Below are 20167 nucleotides of genomic sequence, written 5' to 3' on the forward strand. Positions count from 1 at the left end.
GGAGTAGATGTGACAAGGACAAGTGTCTTTAGTTCGGGGCTGGACATTTCCTCTGGTTACCCAAGTTCTGAGAGCGCACTGGTCATTGTCCACCCTTTTATGCCCTCATAAGGATTACGTCTTTCCTCATTCCAGGTGGTAGTATCATCGCTCGATTGGCAGTCCGTTTTCTATACCTTTGGTCCATGTGAGAGCCATATGGGAACCATGTGCTCAACTTTCTCTCTTGGTCTCCAAAAGGAGGTACCTGGAACAAGACTCGAGCAGTCACTAGGTCAAGGAAGAGGATTAAAAACTTATTTAAGGGGTGGTGAATGAGAGATTCTTACAGGAAGGGGCAATGTTTTCCCACAACTCACCTTCGTTAATCAGCAGCGTTTCAATTGGATAAGTGAATTAAGTTGATCTGGTGTATCATTGCATTCTTGGAGAGGTGACATATTCGTGACAATATATATTATATGTATAGTGTGTGTGTGTGTGTGTCCCAATGTATATTACGACAAACTTGTAAGAAAACAAGCATTTATTAATAAGTGTTTCCATGCTCAGCGAAATGTGAAAAGCTCATAGGTCAAGAGTATTTTATGAATTACAATACACAGTAGATGTTTGATTAATAAGTGTGGCTAAAGGCATTGTGAAGATCCTTGAGAGAATGTTCAGCTGGTGTCTGGTGCGTTTCCTAATTAATAAAACTGGATACGTATTAAACATGTCAAGTATTCTTGAGCCGTGAGAACATCCCTGCCTTGTGACGACTTTGTGAGTTTGTTCACTGGAAATGTCCAGGTTCCGGTAGATTAGTTCGTAGGTGTGTTTTTTTTTTTTTGGGTGGAGTCTCAGGGTGTGAAGGGATTAGTTATCACACAAATGGTCACTCGAAGATCAACACCGAATATTATTAGAAGTCTTCGGTGAAGACTGTGGTTCGAGACCTGTCGATTAAGAATTGTGAACATTGCTGTTTGGAGGAAGGAAACATTTTAGGTTTCCCAAACTGGAGATTGTTCTTTTCATTTAACATATATCTCACTTGAATTTGACCAGTTTTACACTGTATGTACTTTATATGTAACATGGGAGGAATTCCCATATTTTTATTTTTATACATTTGTTTAATAAGGGTTTTATTTGACTTCTTCAGATGTTTTGCTGAGAAAGAGGTTAAAGATGTACTCATTGGGAATGTACTGGACTTTGACTTATTTTTGACCTATTGTGGGAAAAGGGTTTAGGAACAACAAATAGTTAAATATAATGGACTGCAATATGATTGCTCATTTGGTGAACATTAGTATTCCACTTTATTTCTTCTCTTGTTTCTTTCAATCCAGTTATGTTAGATTTTTATCAAATAAATTATTTTGGGTAAAATTTGTTTCTCTGTAGACCTGAGAGAGAGAGAGAGAGAGAGAGAGAGAGAGAGAGAGAGAGAGAGAGAGAGAGAGTGTGTGTATGAACAGATATGCATTGCCAATAGGCTTTTTGATGCGGTCGCTATGAAGCTACCAATAGAAGGGACTTCTCGACTTTGTAGAAAAAGGTAAGCAATGAAATTTCCTCTCAACTGCATAACAGATATTTTGGTTGGCAGCAGGAACTACACTTGGGTTATAGTGTTTAGGTATGCTCCAAAGAGATTTATTTTACAAGGAAATTGGGATTTGTAGGAATTAGGGTGTGCCTTTTTGGTTTGTATACGTGTCTCTTTGCTGACTGAAGGAGTTTTTTTTGCAGTTGAGACAACCGCTCACTGTTATCGACTCAGTGGCGTTGGGAACTTAGTGTCGAGAGTGTTGAGTGCGGGCATTTGAAAGATCGAGAATTGTGTTTACCTTTCAGGTTAGCTACGTATTTTGCGGCCATTTTAGTGGGAAGGGGTTACGTGAGTGTTACTGTGGGTTTTTTCTTGTTAGTTACTCGTAATGGAGTCTAATTAAAGGAGAGTTCTGTTGCTTTGTGGTTATGTCAAGAAGACAGTGGGTAGAACTTTTTTTAGCAAGCGGTGACGATTTTTTGATGTCATGGAGAGTGCTTGATGCTGTTACCCTGTTCTCTCTGCAAGCCTTTTTCCTGTGTGGGTGGACCGAAGTATTTTGAGTGTTTGGGAAAATTTCTGGTTATCGATCACGACTGCGCTTAGAATTTTATGTTTCTTGACTGTTCACATTTGCAGTTAGGATTACTTCATTGTTCGCATTTGGTGTTTAGAATTTACATTAGTATTGGGGGTTTGCTGAACTTTTTACTTGTTTTTTTTTTCTCCTTTCTCTTTCTGCCTTTGGGGAGTTATATGGAGTTGAGAGCAGGTCGGGTTCTTGGATCTTGGAGGGTTATCCATTCTGATATTATGGCAGAGGCTAATGAAGATAAGGATAAGGTGGCAATGTTGCAAAAATTTACATCCGTAAAGCCAGAGTACAACCGTTTCCTGGGCTGGTTGATGGCGTTCTTCCAGTTCCCCCTCGAAATTTTTATGGAGGGGTGTCGAATTTTTTAGTCGCCAAGAAAATAACAGATGGGGTAGAAGCTTCCAATGAAGTAGAAGGCTTCCTTAGTTTAGATAAAGGGGATATCGGACAGCGTTGCCGGAGACATCACTTATTTGAAGTGTAGGACCTGGGACGATCTTAAGGATTTTTTGAGTGTCATATGGAACAGCTGGAGCCGGCAATGCAGTTCGAGGTCTCAGAGCTCTTTTCAACGTCTGTAAAGGATGTAAGTAGAGTGGATGACGATAATGGATCAAGTGTACATGAGGATTTGCGGGTGGATTCTGAACATGTTGCTATGGGTAGGAAGTGTTATAAGGGAGTTTTGTTGGATGATGTGGTTCTTGGTCCTGGTATGGTTTCTATGGTGAAAGTTCGAGTGAAAGGTGTGCATAAGCCCAGACAAGTGCGTGTGGATGAGTGTAGTGAAAAGCCGAAGCAGGTAGTGTGTACGGTTTCTATAAGCAATGTATTGAGTTCAGGGGATACTTGGATGGAGTTGCTAAACTGTAATGATTCATTTCGGAAGTATGGAGTTGCTAAACTGTTATGATTCAGTTCGGAACTATCAGAAGTGTACTTATGCGGTTGATTTTGTTGACTGGGTTGATGAAGATAATTCATTTGCTATTGTCGGGGACATGTGTGAATTTTCAGAAGCAGATTTACAGGCTAGGAGACAGGATTTTAATCTGTAACGACCCGAGTGGGCCGTTATGCAGGTTCTTTAACTTACTCAGGACGGGGCTGTCATGACTGACGGCAGATGCAACAAGCATAGGAGGGGAAAACAACAAAAACAATAAAATGAGCTTAAAATTAATTTATTTACAATATTTACAAGTGAGCCAGGTCTGGTAAAAAGATAAAAAAACCATAAATACAAAAATAAGCCAAAAGGCAGCACTAAACAAAAGCAAGTTAAACAAAAAGTAGCTTTAAACAAAAAAAGGCAAAAATAAACAACAGCAGGCAGAAGAAAAAAAACCAAACATACGTCCTCCATCGGGTCACCAAGACAGCCCTCAGCTGCACAACAGGGACAAGACCCCACAAACCAGAATACCCCGATGGAGACGTCAGGACAGCCTCACGCTGTCATCAAAGGTGAGCAGCTCGTGGTCACACGACTACTCATGGTGACGACGTGCTCCAGTTAGGCGTGCTCCAATTTGCTGCTCAAAAACTCGACCAACGTCGACTCCAAAAACTGCCTGCTGCTGCTGCCACTGCCGCTACTCTCGCTGCCCTACCAGACCCGACTGAAGCAAGAAACACGGCAGCTCACCAACGAAAACATCAAAACATAAAAACTTGAAGGTAAGGAGGCAGCAATCCACAAAGGAACGAGCGGGGAACCAGCAGTTCCGCAAAACCATCACTTGTAAAAGAAAAAAAAGATTATTTTTTTTTACACTCAAGCTCCTCCAATGCCGTAACAACCCCGCCAGCCAAAACAGAGCCGCCCTGTCACGGTCGCCATTGTAACGACCCGAGTGGGCCGTTATGCAGGTTCTTTAACATACTCAGGACGGGGCTGTTGACTGACGGCAGATGCAACAAGCAAAGAGGGGAAAACAACAAAAACAATAAAATGAGCTTAAAATTAATTTATTTACAATATTTACAAGAGAGCCAGGTCTGGTAAAAGATAAAAACCATAAATACAAAAATAAGCCAAAAGGCAGCACTAAACAAAAGCAAGTTAAAGAAAAAGTAGCTTTAAACAAAAAAAAGGCAAAAATAAACAACAGCAGGCAGAAGAAAAACCAAACATACGTCCTCCATCGGGTCACCAAGACAGCCCTCAGCTGCACAACAGGGACAAGACCCCACAAACCAGAATAACCCGATGGAGACGTCAGGACAGGCTGTCATCAAAGATGAGCAGCTCGTGGTCACATGACTCATGGTTTTACGACGTGCTGTCGTAGGTGTGCTCCAATTTGCTGCTCAAAACTCGACCAACGTCGACTCAAAAACTGCTGCTGCTGCTGCTGCCCCGACTCCTACAGCTGCCCTACCAGACCCGACTGAAGCAAGAAACACGGCAGCTCACCAACGAAAACATCAAAACATAAAAAACTTGAAGGTAAGGAGGCAGCAATCCACAAAAGGGAACGAGCGGGGAACCAGCAGTTCCCGCAAAACCATCACTTAACGTGACACCTCCCCACCTAAAAGAAAAAAAAAAAAGATTATTTTTTTTTACACTCAAGCTCCCCTCCAATGCCGTGAACAACCCCGCCACAAAACAGAGCCGCCCTGTCACGGTCGACATTGTAACGACCAGTGGGGTTATGCAGGTTCTTTAACATAATCAGGACGGGGCTGTCATGACTGACGGCAGATGCAACAAGCAAAGGAGGAAACAACAAAAACAATAAAATGAGCTTAAAATTAATTTATTTACAATATTTACAAGAGAGCCAGGTCTGGTAAAAAGATTAAAAACCATAAATACAAAAATAAGCAGCACTAAACAAAAGCAAGTTAAAGAGGTTGCTTTAAACAAAAAGGCAAAAATAAACAACAGCAGGGAGAAAAAAAACCAAACATACGTCCTCCATCGGGTGCCCTCAGCTGCACAACAGGGACAAGACCCCACAAACCAGAATAGATTCAGGACAGCCTCACGCTGTCATCAAAGATGAGCAGCTCGTTTCACATCGAAGACGACGGCTCCACTTCGTAGGCGTTCCAATTTGTTGCTCAAAACTCGACCAACGTCGACTCCAAAAACTGCCTGCTGCTGCTGCCACTGGACTTTCGCTGCCCTACCAAGTTGAAGCAAGAAACACGGCAGCTCACCAACGAAAACATCAAAACATAAAAACTTGAAGGTAAGGAGGCAGCAATCCACAAAGGGAACAGCGGGAACCAGCAGTTCCGCAAAACCATCACTTAACGTGACAGGATCATTTAGCCAATACTGATTTTTTTGAGGATATGGAAGATGTTCTGGCTGTGTTTGCAGACATAGTCACACTTAAAGGGGATAAGTTACGGTTAACAAATGTGTTAGAACACAAGATGTGTTTAGAGGATACGACTAAGCCTGTTTTTGTCCCTTCATATAGGATTCCTTTTAAGATTAGAGAACAGGTAGAGCAAGAGGTTGATAAGTGGGAGGAGGAAGGCATTGTTAGGCCCAGTTCCTCGCTTTTTAATTTTCCTAAGAAGGATGGTTCAGTACGGGCTTGTGTGGACTTTAGTAAGTTGAACAAGAAAACCATTCCTGATCGTGACCCTGTGGCATGTTTGCCAGATTTATTTGTTGTGATTGGGCAAGAATATTTATTCTTCAACTGATCTGATGCAAGGGTACTTGCAAGTGCTACTTAGTGAGGAGAGTCGCAAGTATACGGCATTTTCTTTGCCAAAAGGGACATTATGAGTTCATGCGGATGCCATTTGGCTTGTGAATACGGTGTTGCATGGCTTGTTAGGGAAATTCATATTCGTATATATGGATGACATCTTAGTTACCACTGATTCTGTAAAAGAACATTTAGAGATTCTTAGGGAAGTTTTTAGGAGGCTTAGGTTAGCAGGTTTGAAGATAAAATGAGCTAAGTGTAATTTTCTGAAGAAGCAGATAGTATATTTGGGTCATGTCATTTCTAAAGAGGGTGTTAGAGTGAATGAGGATAAAGTTAAGTTAACTGTAGATTTTCCTACTCCCAAGAATAAGAAACAGATTTGTCCTTTCTTGGGCATGGCTGGATTTTTTCGTAGTTTTGTGAAAGGTTTTCTACTTTAGCGTCTCCTTTGACAGATGTCCTTAGGGACGATGTGCAGTTTGTATGAGGTGATGGATAGCATTTAGCCTTTCTGAATATTAAGGATGCTTTAGTTAATCCCCCAATGTTGAAGTTTCCTGATTTTGAGCGTCCTTTCACTTCGGTGCAGATGCCATTCATGATGTCATAGGGGCCTGCCTTATGCAGAAGTTCGATGGAAGACTCCATCCGATTGCATTTTACAGTAGGAAGTTTAAGATACGGGGTAGTAATGAACGGTTATGGTCGGTAGTGGACTAAGAGGCCTTTGCCGTAGTTAGTGTCTAGTTTGGTTCACTTTAAGATGTTATTGATGGGCAATCAAGTAGAGGTTCTTACTGATCATAAGCCATTGCTGGATCTTTTCAGTAAGGCGGATCTTTCCCCTAAAAGAGCTAGGTGGTATTTGACAATTAGGGATTTTGATGCAAAGCTTAGATATATAGAGGGTAGGCATAATGTTGTAGTGGACGCCCTTAGTAAAAGTTCCTTGATTTGGATGGTTCTCATGTATATTATGTATCTGGAGATTGCATAGACTGGAATATTAGTTTGGTAGAATCCAAACAGGATGAAGATGAGATTTTGACAGACGCAAAAGCATTTCTTAGAGGGGAATTAGTTAGGAAAGGTTATAAGTTGCCTTTTGCAGGTCTTGAATTACGACGGTAATTTATTAGTTAGGAAGATTAGATACAGACTGAGAAATAGTGAGGATATGGGTGATACGACGCAAATAGTTGTCCCTAGAAGTTTAGTACCTACGGTTCTGGATAATGTTCATTGTAGGTCTGGCAGTCCGCATTTGGGTATTAAGATGTATCAGAATATACAGGGACAATTCTTTTGGAAAAATATGCTCATGTTAGTGGAAGACTTTGTGAGAGATTGTTCAGTTTGTAATGCGTGTAAGCCATCGAGGGTCGTTTCTTGTAAATTGGGTTCATTTCCTATTCCCAGTAGAATATTTTCTAGGGTCCATATGTACCTATTGTCCAATTTCTGTGAATCTAGTTATGGCCATAGTCACCTGTTGGTGGTTGTAGACGAATTAAAGAGGTTTGTAGAGATTTTTCCTTTGAAGCATAAAACAGCAGAGGAGGTGGCAGTCACATTCTTTAATGGATATATTTGTTGTTATGGGGTTCCTGAGGTGCTGATTACAGATTATGGGAGAGAATCTGTGAACAAGATGTTAGAGTGTCTTGTGGATGTAATGGGCATTCGGAAAGTCACTATTATTCCCTATGGACCAGAAGCTAATGGGCTATGTGGACGGGCAAATAGGGAGGTGATTGAGACTCTCAGAATTACTGTAGGGACCCATGATGTGAACTGGGATCGATATATTCCACAGGTTCAGCATAGCATCAATGCTATGGTTAGTGATACCATTGGAAGGTCTCCCAATGAAGTGCTATTTGGCTACCCAGCATGAGGCACATTCGATCTACTACCTATTCCATCGGGTGATGATACAGTTAAAATCGCTGATCTCCACTGCTAAAGAGAGATATGAGTGTCTTGCTAAGAATCTTGAGTTGAAAACTCAGGATATGGTTGGCAGGAGTAATTCAAACCCAGATAGAGTTAAAGTCGCTGTTAGTGGGGTACGGTTTTTGTGAAAATAAATGTTAAGAATCAGTTGAATTATAAACTAGGTCCTAAATTTTGGGGTCCTTTTCGGGTTGTAGAATTAAAGAAGGGGAATAGATTTGTTGTTCAGGATGAAAATACAGGAGTGTCTTAGTTGACACATATATCTAAGATTAAAAAGATAGTTTAATGGGAATCTTGTGGGTTGATTCCTGTGATGTTTGTGATCATTTTTTTTCTTTCTCTTTTTTGTTTTTTTAATGGGCTTTTAAGGTGTGTGATTTGTAGTTTCTGATCATTTTTTTTCTTTCTATCTCTTTTGTTTTTTTAATAGGTTTTTAAGGTGTGTGATTTGTAGTTTTTTTTTTTTTTAACTGAGGAGGACGTCTGTTTTTTTTTTTAACTGAGGAGGACGTCTGTCCGTAGAGTTACACAAATTTTTAATTGCCTGAGTTCAGTTTTTTCTGTTTTTTTTTTTTTCCCTTTTCTGTGCAAGTGCAGCGGTTCGGAGTAGTTTTTTTTTGTGTGTTGCAATAATGTCTGAGGAGGGTAAACTTAGTTAAATTAGGTGCAAAATACCTTAGAGTTTTATAGATAATTGGTTTCTCTTCTTTGTTTGCTTGTTTTTTTCTTGTTTTGGGATCTGGTAACTTATAGGTCGTGGCATGGGCTAATTCCGTAGTGAGGTTAGGCCCAGGTGTTATTATAGAAGAACGCTATGATGTGTGGTTGTTGTCTGATGCGGTAACTGTGGGTATAAAGTTTGAGGATATACGTTCGGGAAGGGATGAGCTTGAAGCATCCCAGAATAAAATTCAGTCACTTAGGAATTTATTGGGTGAGATGAATACTGGACGAAATCTGTCTGATCCGTTGTGGGGTTGGTTAACAGAACTTGATGCTACAGCTGTTAGGGTCCAGGATAGGATTAAGAAGACTTTAACATGGTTTCCAAATTTAGGTTCTTCGACTCCTCAGGTTTCTTCTAGAAGGAGTAAGAGGGCTGCGCCATTGTTAATTGGAGCCGTTCTGGTCATAGGAATGCTTGCTAGTATGTCAATTGCTAATTTGGTGAAAATTGAACAGATAATAGCAGAATTAGCTAGCCAAGGTAAAACTTTGATGACTTTACGAGATAGTAATGAGAAATTACGAGAGGGTTTTGAGACATGAGGGACATCTTTAAATGGGTTATTGGTCACAGTTGATAGGATGGGGGAGACTTAGATGTTATGATAGTTTGTCTTCTTGTCAAACCACCTTGTTGAATATTGAGAAAGAAGCAGAATCCGTATTATTGAAATTGTTTCATAGCTATATCATACGACCTTTCCCTAGTGGTTTTAATGGTTCGGCAATAGTATGGGATGGTGAGGAGCCTATATACCTTTTGGGAGACCATTTTCAATCCTCGGCTGTTAACTATATGTCAGGATGTGTTTTAGTTCATGATAGATATATTTGTGACAGTAGTATCTTTGACTGGTTAGGATGTGAGAAGATGTTAGTACATAACCAGACCCCTTCTGACTGTGACTTTTGAACGTCCCAACATGAGTAAAAGGTGGCCTCTACGAAGACTCTCAACACGGTGTTCTGAAATAGCTGCGAGATCTCCATCCGGTGCCATAATTCATTGAATAACTTCCTTCTGCAAGGATCCCGCCTCTTCGATGTGGTGTGTAGACTGGTCATGCTGAAGTTTCAAGTCCTGGGCAAGAGTATCTTCAACTCCACTACTAGTGTCTTCATTCTGCATCCTCATGGGGGACATCAAGTTGTTCCGGTGCTGCCTTTAAGGGGAATGATCACCACAATTCCACCACTTCCTCCAATCCACCACTTCCTCCAATGCTGAAAGACAAACCTTTCCCCGTGCCGAATTGGTACCTCCTCATCGCTACTTTATTAATGATCAGAGCCTTTGTCGTCATACTCTTCGTGAAGTGGGGTATTTCTCATGTATGAAAACATTGTGTGAAGATCAGCCTGCCAGGGGTGTGGCTGTCCATTAAGTGCATGCGTCTGGTAATTAATGATTGCTATCTCCTTAGTGCTGCGGGCAGCACTTCTTTGTGGTGGCAGAGCACCTGAAAAGCTCATAGGTCACAAGTATTTTATGAATTATAATACACAGTAGATGTTTGATTAATAAGTGTGGCTAAAGGCATTGGGAAGATCCTTGAGAGAATGTTTAGCTGATGTCTGGCACGTTTCCTAATTAGTAAAACTGTATACCTGTTAAATACCTCAGATATTCTTGAGCCGTGAGAACATCCCTGCCTCGCGACAAGACTTTGCGAGTTCATTTGCCAGAAATGTCCAGGTTCCAGTAAATTAGTTTGTAGGTTTTTTTTTTGGGCGGAGTCCCAGGGTGTGAAGGGATTAATTATCACACAAATGGTCATTCGAAGATCAACACCGAATATTATTAGAAGTCTTAGGTGAAGACTGTGGTTTGAACCTGTCGATTAAGAATTGTGAACATTGCTGTTTGGTGGTCAGGGACTTCTCGACTTGTAGAAAGAGGTAAGCAATGAAATTTCCTCTCGGCTGCCTAACAAATGCAATCCCTCCTCCAGTGGAGTGGGATAATGGGAAAAAAGTGCAAATGGTGATACAATCAACAGATTTGGCATGAGAACTCTTATTATCCCCATAAATCAAAATCAACCTCTGGCCAACTCAATATTTGGCTATTTCTAAGATGGCTGACACTTCCAAAATGGCAGGAAATTTGCTGTATATTTCAAATATTTTCATTTCATAAGCCTATAAAAGTTGCATACTGTCCATATAATGATTAAGAATGTGTATTTTGGCATTCTTACTGTCATGAAGAGATAAGTGAACCCATCTTTCTAATATGGCCACCATATGAACACCATATTTCCAAAATGGCCACCAAAGATAAAAAAGTATGTATCTCCTGAGAGGAATCGGTATGTTTTGTGTATCAATTAGTTTTAGCAAGTGCAGCTGCAGAGAGCTGTGCAGCTAAGTCCAGATTTGTAGCACTTGCACCTACCATGGCATTCCTTTTTTGCAGCCACACTTATTCAGTTCTTGGCAAGATTTTGCTACTATTGGCAAATCTGTCCAATACAGAAACTAGGTGCCATGAATCTGTTGCCATCCCCAGTGTCTTGGACTGGGCAAAACTGGATGACATATTAAAGACTGGCACCAAATGTGCCCTGCTTGAAAGGCAGCTCTCTTGCAATGCTCTCTACGAGCAGCCCTTGTAGGGGGAATGCAATCATAAGCTCTTTGCTTTCTTGCAAAGAGATCAAGTCTAGCCTCATTTACATTTTTATACGAACTGCTTCTGTTGTACATTAGCACCACAAACTCTTCAATAATTTGCAGGTCTTCATCTTCTACAACTGCTGGTGTTGAACTTAGTTTGGTGAAGGTGGGTGTCCTCACCCTTTTCATCAGTGCTCGGATGCTGAAACAAAGATATGCCTGTCTATGGAAGGATGTTTGTGCAGTTGTGGCACTTGGATTATGGTCCAGTTGTTAATGGCACAAGTTGTAAAGAGCCCTTTTCTTAGTGTAGTGGGACAAACTACTTCTTCCTCCACAGCCCTTGTTACAACTGCTTCTCCTAACCCTTTAGTCAGTTCCAGAACCCTATTATAGCTGATACTGATTCCATGGTGATGGAATGTATCAATTAATTGATGCTTCCTGGTTTTTGCAAAGACCAGGAGACCAATATATATTGGAAACGGAGGTTCTCTTGACTTGGAATGTCTGGAGAATGTTGAAGATGCTGGATTCTTTCGACAGTTGAAGTGCAAAAGTTGTGCTAAAGCTAGATCAGTAGATGATGTTCCATATTTAAATTGGGATTTTATATCGCCACCGTTTTGTAGCACACTTACAAATTCCAACATACTTGGTGGCACAGATTCTCTTCTAGTGTCTGCTGTTAAGGTTCCATCAAATTCTATCTCATGTTCAAGCATGTTTCCTCAATATCTGAGTTGCTTTGGCCATGATTAGTGCATCACTGTAGTCACATGCCGTGGCTAGGGCTTCTCCCATTTTCCTTTTGTAGGCAAACCAAATTTCTCTTCCCTTTTTGAAGTCCTCCAGTTTTGGGATGCGGGCAAGTATCTGTTCTTTCAACCGTGTTCGGTGCACAAAGAAAGCATCAACATTTAGCTGTTCCAGTCTCTGTTCGTACAAATCATAAAGTTCTACCATTGTAAAATAGCAGCAACCATCTGTAGTTAACTGCTTGTCTCTTATGTACATCTCAAGCTCAGCAAAAGCATGGGCACATGCCTCTTGTCTGTACTCCAATTTTCTGGGAATTTAGCCAGGCCCTTTCCCTGTTGTACATACCTGTCAGACAAGATGGGTGATACATATGGTCCTGAGAAACAATATCTCCAGCACTAAGCTTGGCCAGAAGTTTCTCATCTAGTAGGTTGGTGGCACATCATTGCAGCTTTTCATGTAAAGGCAATGTCATGGCCAATCATAAATCTTTGATTGGTGCTGGTTGCTCACAAATAAAGCATATTCCTTCTTTCTCAGTCTTAGATTCTTGTGCATCTTCTTCATCTGCCTTCTGACTACTGCATGTGAATTTTGCTGATGGGGCATCATCATCTTCTTTTGTCTTACACAATGACTTCCTTTTCCTTTCTAGTTTTGTTGTTTTGAACTTCAGCATACATGATTCATGATATGTTGCTTTGTTATTTTCAAAGGTCTGTAAAATTCCATCGCCTTCATCAAGCCTTTTGGGATGAAATGGTATAGGCATTGCATTTAACTTATAGAATTCAGGAATGTTTGTAGCAAGGGTAACACAGCCAGCACCAGATGCTTCAACTAGTCTTTCACGTGTGTCCTCTTGGCACAAGCAACAAAGCTTCCAGTTAGCCGTACTATCTCCCTTCAGGAAAGACGTTCACTTCCAAGACTGTCCTATATAACATATATGCACTTTCAGATATGGGATACAACTAGGCTCAGATATGTCATAATCCTACCCCTTGCCTGATCATTCATCCAGTGCTCTTTAATTCCTGTGTGATCTGTACACCATCTAGAAAACTAAAGCCCATATTCCTTGGCTTGGCTCTCCCGCGCTGGCACATCCTGTCAATTCAGGTGCAGCTGTTTAACTTTGAAGTTGGGCTAGCTAAACAGCATTTGAGAAACTAATAACAAATCTGTGCCATTAGCTAGGACTGAACCCCATGCTGAGTTTCATAGCTATATTGTCAACCAGTGTGCCCTGATAGTACACTGACACTACATTATTATACTTTTACATTAAGTTTATTACCCATTTTTTTTCTAAATGAGGATGAAAATTAATTAACTGGGGATTAATTAATTTCTAATCTACAAAAAATGAACTGATCAGGCTGAAGTTACCCCAAATCCATGTATTGCCCGACCTTTAGCCTCATATATGAGCTTAAGTACCAATTTTTGGCATTTTAGCTGACATTTTTGATATAGTGACAGCCATCTTGGATATTTCTATGCAGAGAAATTATGTATCTACATATATAAAGGTTTGTTTTTAATATTTTAATATAAACTGGGAGTGACTTAGGGATTTGAATGTGATTAATCAATTAAATATCAATATTCAAATATCCACAGGACGCCATTTTGAAAGTCTGTTGGCCATCTTGGAAAATGGCAAAATTTTGTGGCCGAAGGTTGATAATGAGACCAAGGAACAAGAAGAATAGTTGAGTCAAGTTTCATGCATGTATCACTATTTGCACTTTTCCCCTATTTTTTTTTTTCTTTTGTAGTTACACGTTCCACTGCTCCTGTAATTCCTTAAGAGATTCTTTCCCCTCTGATCTTCTGTAATTATGGACAATAATAATAGTAATGGATATGGAATTAAGGGTGAATTAATTAGTTCAACTCATTTCGGATATCTGATTGCTTATGCAGGTATGCAGCATTTGTTATGGGACTTCGCCGTTACTGCATCTTTATGAGAGAGAGAGAGAGAGAGAGAGAGAGAGAGAGAGAGAGAGAGAGAGAGAGAGAGAGAGAGAGAGAGAGAGGAAGGGGGGATATGTTCATCTCTTATGAGAAGGATAATTCTGATTTTCTAACAGTAATGGTTAAACGCGAAGGTATATCATCATTGTCAAAAATCTTAGCATATGGCTTTTCACTTCATTCACTAAATTCGTTTCTTTATCCTGTTGTAAATAAGGAAATTGCCTGTAATGAGCGATTTGCTTTTATTATGTGCTTGTACAGTAGTATCTGTCAAATATAATAATTTCCGTTTACGGACTTAAGGTAAACAAACGACAGTCTATCTGTTTACCTGTCTGTCTATCTATCTATCTGTCTATTTATCTATCTATCTATCTATCTATCTATCTATCTATCTATATATATATATATATATATATATATATATATATATAGAGAGAGAGAGAGAGAGAGAGAGAGAGAGAGAGAGAGAGAGAGAGATCCTGCAGTATAACGCTCGCTTCGTAGGCTTCGTAAATGAGTTACTATTAATGATTGCCAAAGTGACTCGACTGGCAGTAACTGTGCTTGCTTGACTTATCATTTTCATGCTCAGTGATTTTGTATGGAAAGTGGAAAGTCCGAACATCGAACGGATCTGTTTTTGGATGTTTGCAGAAAATTTGATTAAAATATATAATTTTTGTAGACATGAAATATCCATGTCACATTCACCGGTTCTGATTTCACAGAAATCCTATTTGGAAACAGAAATAAGTAATACATCTCTTTGACCGTAATGCAACCTAAATCTAAGGAAATTAAGGAGCTGAGAGTCCACTGCATGTCTACTGTGTTCTTTCAGCAGCTGAGATGTAAACATTTCATATTTAAGCTGTTTAATAGATTTGTTTCTATTTTCTCCAAAATAAACAGTATGAATATTAAAAACGAATTAGCACCGATTTTAAAGATGAGTAACAACGAAGCGAGAGATTTTTCTTCCTTCATTCGTACTGATTTTTCCACCCAATCCTCCCCTTCAAATGGATGGGACTCTACTGACTGAGTCTGAAGCTTTAATTATACTTGTTGTAATTTTTTACTCACTTCTTACTTCTGAGAGACATCTAATGAAAGTATCAGAAAATGCCACACGTCAGTAAGTTATTGTACGTAAAGCTTCATATGTTTATAGCAGTGATGAGCTCAATAGGTCATTTTGTCTTTTTTTTTTTAGAATACTAGAAGTTTATCTCTTTTAGATAGAGTGGTTCGTGGTGGTAGTGTCCTATTTCCTAAAGTTAGTAGTTATGACTTGGACCATCGACGGATGGTCTCTTGTTTGTCAATTTTTCATATCGTATTTTAAAAGAGATCTTCCACATTTACAATTGATCCATGATCCTCTTTTTCTGCCAAGAGCAACCAGATTTGCTGAATAGCAGTACCAATATGCAGTAAATGTGTCTCGCTGTCGAACTTCTCAGTTACAGAGGTTCTTTATTCCCCACACCGTTGGAATGGAATAGTCTCCCTGAGGATGTTGTGCAATTGGAACTTCAACAGTTTAGGCGAGGATGCAATGCATTACTACTCTTGTATTTTAATCATTCATTTACATTTTTATTTATTGATGATTTATTATTTTTCTTTTCTAATAAGTGATCACTTCTTTCTGTATTTCCTCTGATCTTCTCTTACTTCTTTCACTTGAGCCCTATAGTCTTTGGAAACTTGAATTTCAAGTCAGTGGCCGCTGTGGGCTTGCTCGTAGTAATATTGTATCCAAATTGTATTAATTTTAGATATTCCATTGAAATGAAATTGATAGTAGCGAAGGCTTCGCATAATTCACCTATGAAATCTGTATTCTTTTTCATCAAGTATCGATGGGAATTGGGATTAATTTCCAATATTACTTTTATCAGTAAATAACTAGAATTTTTTCTAGCATTCTTTCCAAAGATTGTCATCCTCGTAGCAGCAGCTTAAAGGTGACTTAAATAAAAGACAGTCAGTAATAAGGTAAACTATTCTCCTCAAGTCTAGGGAAGAGAAAACTCCTCTAGGGAAGAGAAACCGCCCACCAGACTCGTCCCCTGTGTGGCGGATGGGGAAACCCCTATGAAATAAACTCTCGTGGGGCTGCTCTGAACGTATCAAATGAAGGGCCGTGGACCAAACGACTGAGTCACTGACAGTATATTCAGTGATAGGTTAGGACAGGCCTAGCAAGCTGCTAACTGAAGTTTTATCGCTCGAGAAACTCAAGGATCAGTTGTCAGACGTAAAAAATTGAATGTTACTTTCAGATGTGAAAGTATTGCCAGGAGTTTCTATTGACTCTGGTCATCGATTGGTGATAGAAAAATTAACATTCCTTCTGTAAGTGCTCAGAAAACAGAGAAAAGAAAAGTTATAAAAACAGAAACCCTAAAAGATCCAGATATTAAAATAAGGTTTCAAAGCAAGTTTACTGAGAAGCTGCAGCAGTTGGAGCAACGAGAATGGGAAGCACTCAAAGAAAGCGCCTTAGAAGTTGGAGAGGAAGAACTTGACTGTAGGTATGTGGGAGGCACTAGGAAAAGGCGAACAGTTTGGTGGAACGAAGATGTAAAGGAAGCAGTAAAACTGAAAAAAAACACAGGAAATGGATGAAAAAAAGAAACCAGCAGACGAGAGAGGAATATGTATTCTTTAGAAATCAAACAGAAGAAATTAAGAGATCACGGGTAAATGCATGGATTGAACCAGGAAGTGAACTGATGGACGATTTGAAGGATAATAAGCAAAAGACGTTTGCAGTTGCAAAATCCTACAGGAAGGATAAGACAAAACAATACACTAATGATTGATAATGCTTTCAGAGAGATGAAAAATGAAAAAAACCCTGGGTATGATAATATACCAATTGAATTATTTAAAGAGGCAGGAGACCTGGCAAAACAGATACTATATGATTTAATTCTATCATTCTGGCTAGAGATTAAGTCATAGAAGATTGGGGAAGCCATATTACTGTGCCACTTTATAAAGGTAAAGGTGGTTCTGGTAAAGTAGGTATACCTTAGTTTACCCAGACCACTGAGCTGATTAACAGCTCTCCCAGGGCTGGCCCGAAGGATTAGACTTATTTTACGTGGCTAAGAACCAATTGGTTACCTAGCAAAGGGACCTTCAACTTATTGTGGAATCCGAACCACATTATATATACCGAGAAATGAATTTCTATCACCAGACACAAATTCCTCTAATTCTTCATTGGCCAGCAGGAGACCCGAACGCGGGCCCAGCAGAGTGCTAGCCGAGGACGCATCGACCCATCCAATGAGGAACTAGGTGGTTCTGGTAAGTGCGAAAACTATAGAGGTATAACACTCATATGTCATGCAGTAAAACTCTATGAGAGAATTTTAGAAAAGAGAGCACGTCGTATCATCGAACCTCAGACAGGCGAAGAACAACATGGATACAGAAAGGATAGAAGCACATCAGATCTCATATTCACCCTGAGACTTGTCGTAGAAAAATCATGGGAATACAATAGGTCACTGTATTTAGCTTTTATTGGCCTAGAAAAAGCATTTGGCTCAGTACCTAGAAACAAATTATGGAGATGTTTGGGAGAGGTGTATGGACTGGATGGTAGGCGGGGGGCTGCAATAAAGGGCACATACAAACCATGCGTAAACAATGTAAGGACTAGATATGAAAATGATAAATGTTTTAGTGTAGCAACGAGTGTCAAACAGGGAAGTGTACTTTTTCCACTCTTGTTCATCGCTCACATTGACAAAGTTATAAAGGATTTTAAAGAAAGAATTAACATTACAGGAGACATTATGCTTTCTGCAGATGATATAGCTTTTTGGACATATGACCAAGAGGAATTAGAAGGAGCATTCGTATGCTTAAATGATTGTTTAACAGAAGCGGGACTAAGAATGAATATAGGAAAAACAGAAACATTAACAGCCAGCAAACAACCTCAAGCACCAACAAACATCATGATAAGGAACGCAGTGAAAAAGGATACCGACTCATTCAAATATCTAGGATGTGTGTTTTCAGATAAGGGCGATAAAAACAGGGAGGAAATCACTGAAAGAATAAAGAAATGTAACAGGTGCTCTGGAGGTCTTTATCCAGTGATGAGAGATGCGTATGTACCGAGAGAAGTAAAGAAAGCTATATGCGAGGGATTGTTAACACGAATAATGACATACGGATCGGAGAGCTGGACAGTGACAAGTAAAGACAGAAGTAGGGTCCAAGCCTCAGAGATGAAAAGCCAGAGAACAAAAATAAACAAAACAAGGAGAGATAAAATGAGAAATGAGAATGTTAGAACAGCAGGAGCGGCACCTGTGATGAACAAGATTGAGAAGGGACAGCTGAGATGGCTGGGTCATATAATGAGAATGGATGAAAGTAGAATTACAAAGAAAAGATGGAACTGGATACATGAAGGAAGGAGGTTGAGAGGTAGACCTCGTAAGCGCTGGAAGGGTGGAGTGGAGGAGATCCTGACAAAGCACAGCGTGCCAACAATCGAAGAGCTTAGAAGAAATGGGACATTTGAAGACAGAAGAGACTGAAAGCCTATCTGGGAGTGGAAGTGAAGTGAAGTGATCTCCTCAAAATAACGAATTGATGGTGTTGATAATTACGTAAGCCTTTGCTACATACTTACCTTTTCATTCAAAGAAATTTATACTTAACTTTTCATTCAAAGAAATTACGTACCTTACCAAAGAAACGATTACTTTTGTTTAAATGTCCTTTGTATTTATACATAATATTCACAAAACCTTTTATGAAATCTGTTGTCCAAACGAAAATACCAATTTGAATTAATAAATGTCAGCTTAAATATTTCCTTAAACTCCGTTATTAGCAGGTTACACATCGACTATTTTAAACTGTCGTCTCCATTCCAGTACTCTCTCTCTCTCTCTCTCTCTCTCTCTCTCTCTCTCTCTCTCTCTCTCTCTCTCTCCTTACCAATTTCCAAAAGATTTCATTTTCCGTGAGCACTGTTAGGGCGGTGACGCGGAAAGTTAGGAAACAATTTTTATATTATGACAAAAACAAGCTAGTCTGTTATTATGAAGACATTGGATGATTGGACCGTGAAGGCTTTACAGATGGGAAGACAAAGTGAAAACAGCCCTACATCTCTTTTCTCTCCACCTTAACCAAATGTTTATTGAGAGCCTAAATGTAAGCTTCAGTATTTTTTTTCTTTTTCCCTGCTGAGAACTCTGTAGCTTTTTATCAGGCGTTGGCTTAAGGGAAAATTATTGCTCTCATTTCTGTCTTTCGTGCTTTAGTCTCCCGTACAGTTTGTCGTTCATTCTTTAACAGAAGAGAGAGAGAGAGAGAGAGAGAGAGAGAGAGAGAGAGAGAGAGAGAGAGAGAGAGAGAGAGAGCGAGCTGATAAATACCAGCGGGAGATCGGAGACGGAATAATTTATCATACATTTTTTGGGTCGAGGACGAGGAAATATAGAACGGGTAGTTTGTGTTCCCTTATATATCAAAGTTTTTCTCTTTTTTTTCTTCATGTTGACATCACCTTTGCAAAAAGAAATATTTCTAGATTCAACAGGTGTATTGTATAGACATAAGATCATGAAAATAAACTCCTATCCTTCATGATGGCGTGGCCTGTGTTGCTGCTTTCCCAAAACCAGGTTAGAATTGTAGGGGAGTAATAGCTAGTTTATTTTTCTCAAAATCATTGTCTAGGTTTTCAATCTAAAACTTAATCGGAGGTCTTGAGAAGCTTGAAAGTTAAAATTTTACAGCAAGCTAGCAGTTACGATTTTATCGATATTGTGCACATGAATAAATGATTCTATATACTAATTTAAAAATATGAAGGGGCGGGGTGGGGGGCCATTGATATAACATTACCAGTGGGAAGAGGATTCAATATAGTTAAATGGGATATACCTAATCTCGACGGATGCGACATGTGCCAGAAGTTGTTCTTCCTATTCCCGGATCGAATCCTTCACATAAATATGTTTTGGGGGAAGGCTATAAACAGCTGTATGTTGCCAGAGGTATCAAATAAAATTACAATATTTTATCAGTAATGTTTTTGCGCGCAAATACATAATTATGTACACATACCACACACACACACACATAACACACACATATATACATATATTATATATATATATATATATATATATATATATATATATATATATATATATATATATATATATATATGTATATATATATATATATATATATATATATATATATATATATATATATATATATATATATATATAT

General features: G+C 39.3%; 1 protein-coding gene across 1 annotated transcript; it reads left to right on the forward strand.

Annotated features, from left to right (window-relative positions):
* The first annotated feature begins 5444 nt into the window (after positions 1-5444).
* Positions 5445-18453, forward strand: LOC136841070 (uncharacterized). Its single transcript, XM_067108122.1, has 4 exons — positions 5445-5709; positions 7444-7658; positions 17128-17500; positions 17690-18453. Exons 1-4 carry the CDS (start codon positions 5445-5447, stop codon positions 18451-18453), a joined length of 1617 nt encoding a protein of 538 aa, XP_066964223.1.
* The last annotated feature ends 1714 nt before the right edge of the window (positions 18454-20167 follow it).

The sequence above is a fragment of the Macrobrachium rosenbergii genome, chromosome 8, assembly GCF_040412425.1.
Source record: "Macrobrachium rosenbergii isolate ZJJX-2024 chromosome 8, ASM4041242v1, whole genome shotgun sequence".
NCBI lineage: Eukaryota > Metazoa > Arthropoda > Malacostraca > Decapoda > Palaemonidae > Macrobrachium > Macrobrachium rosenbergii.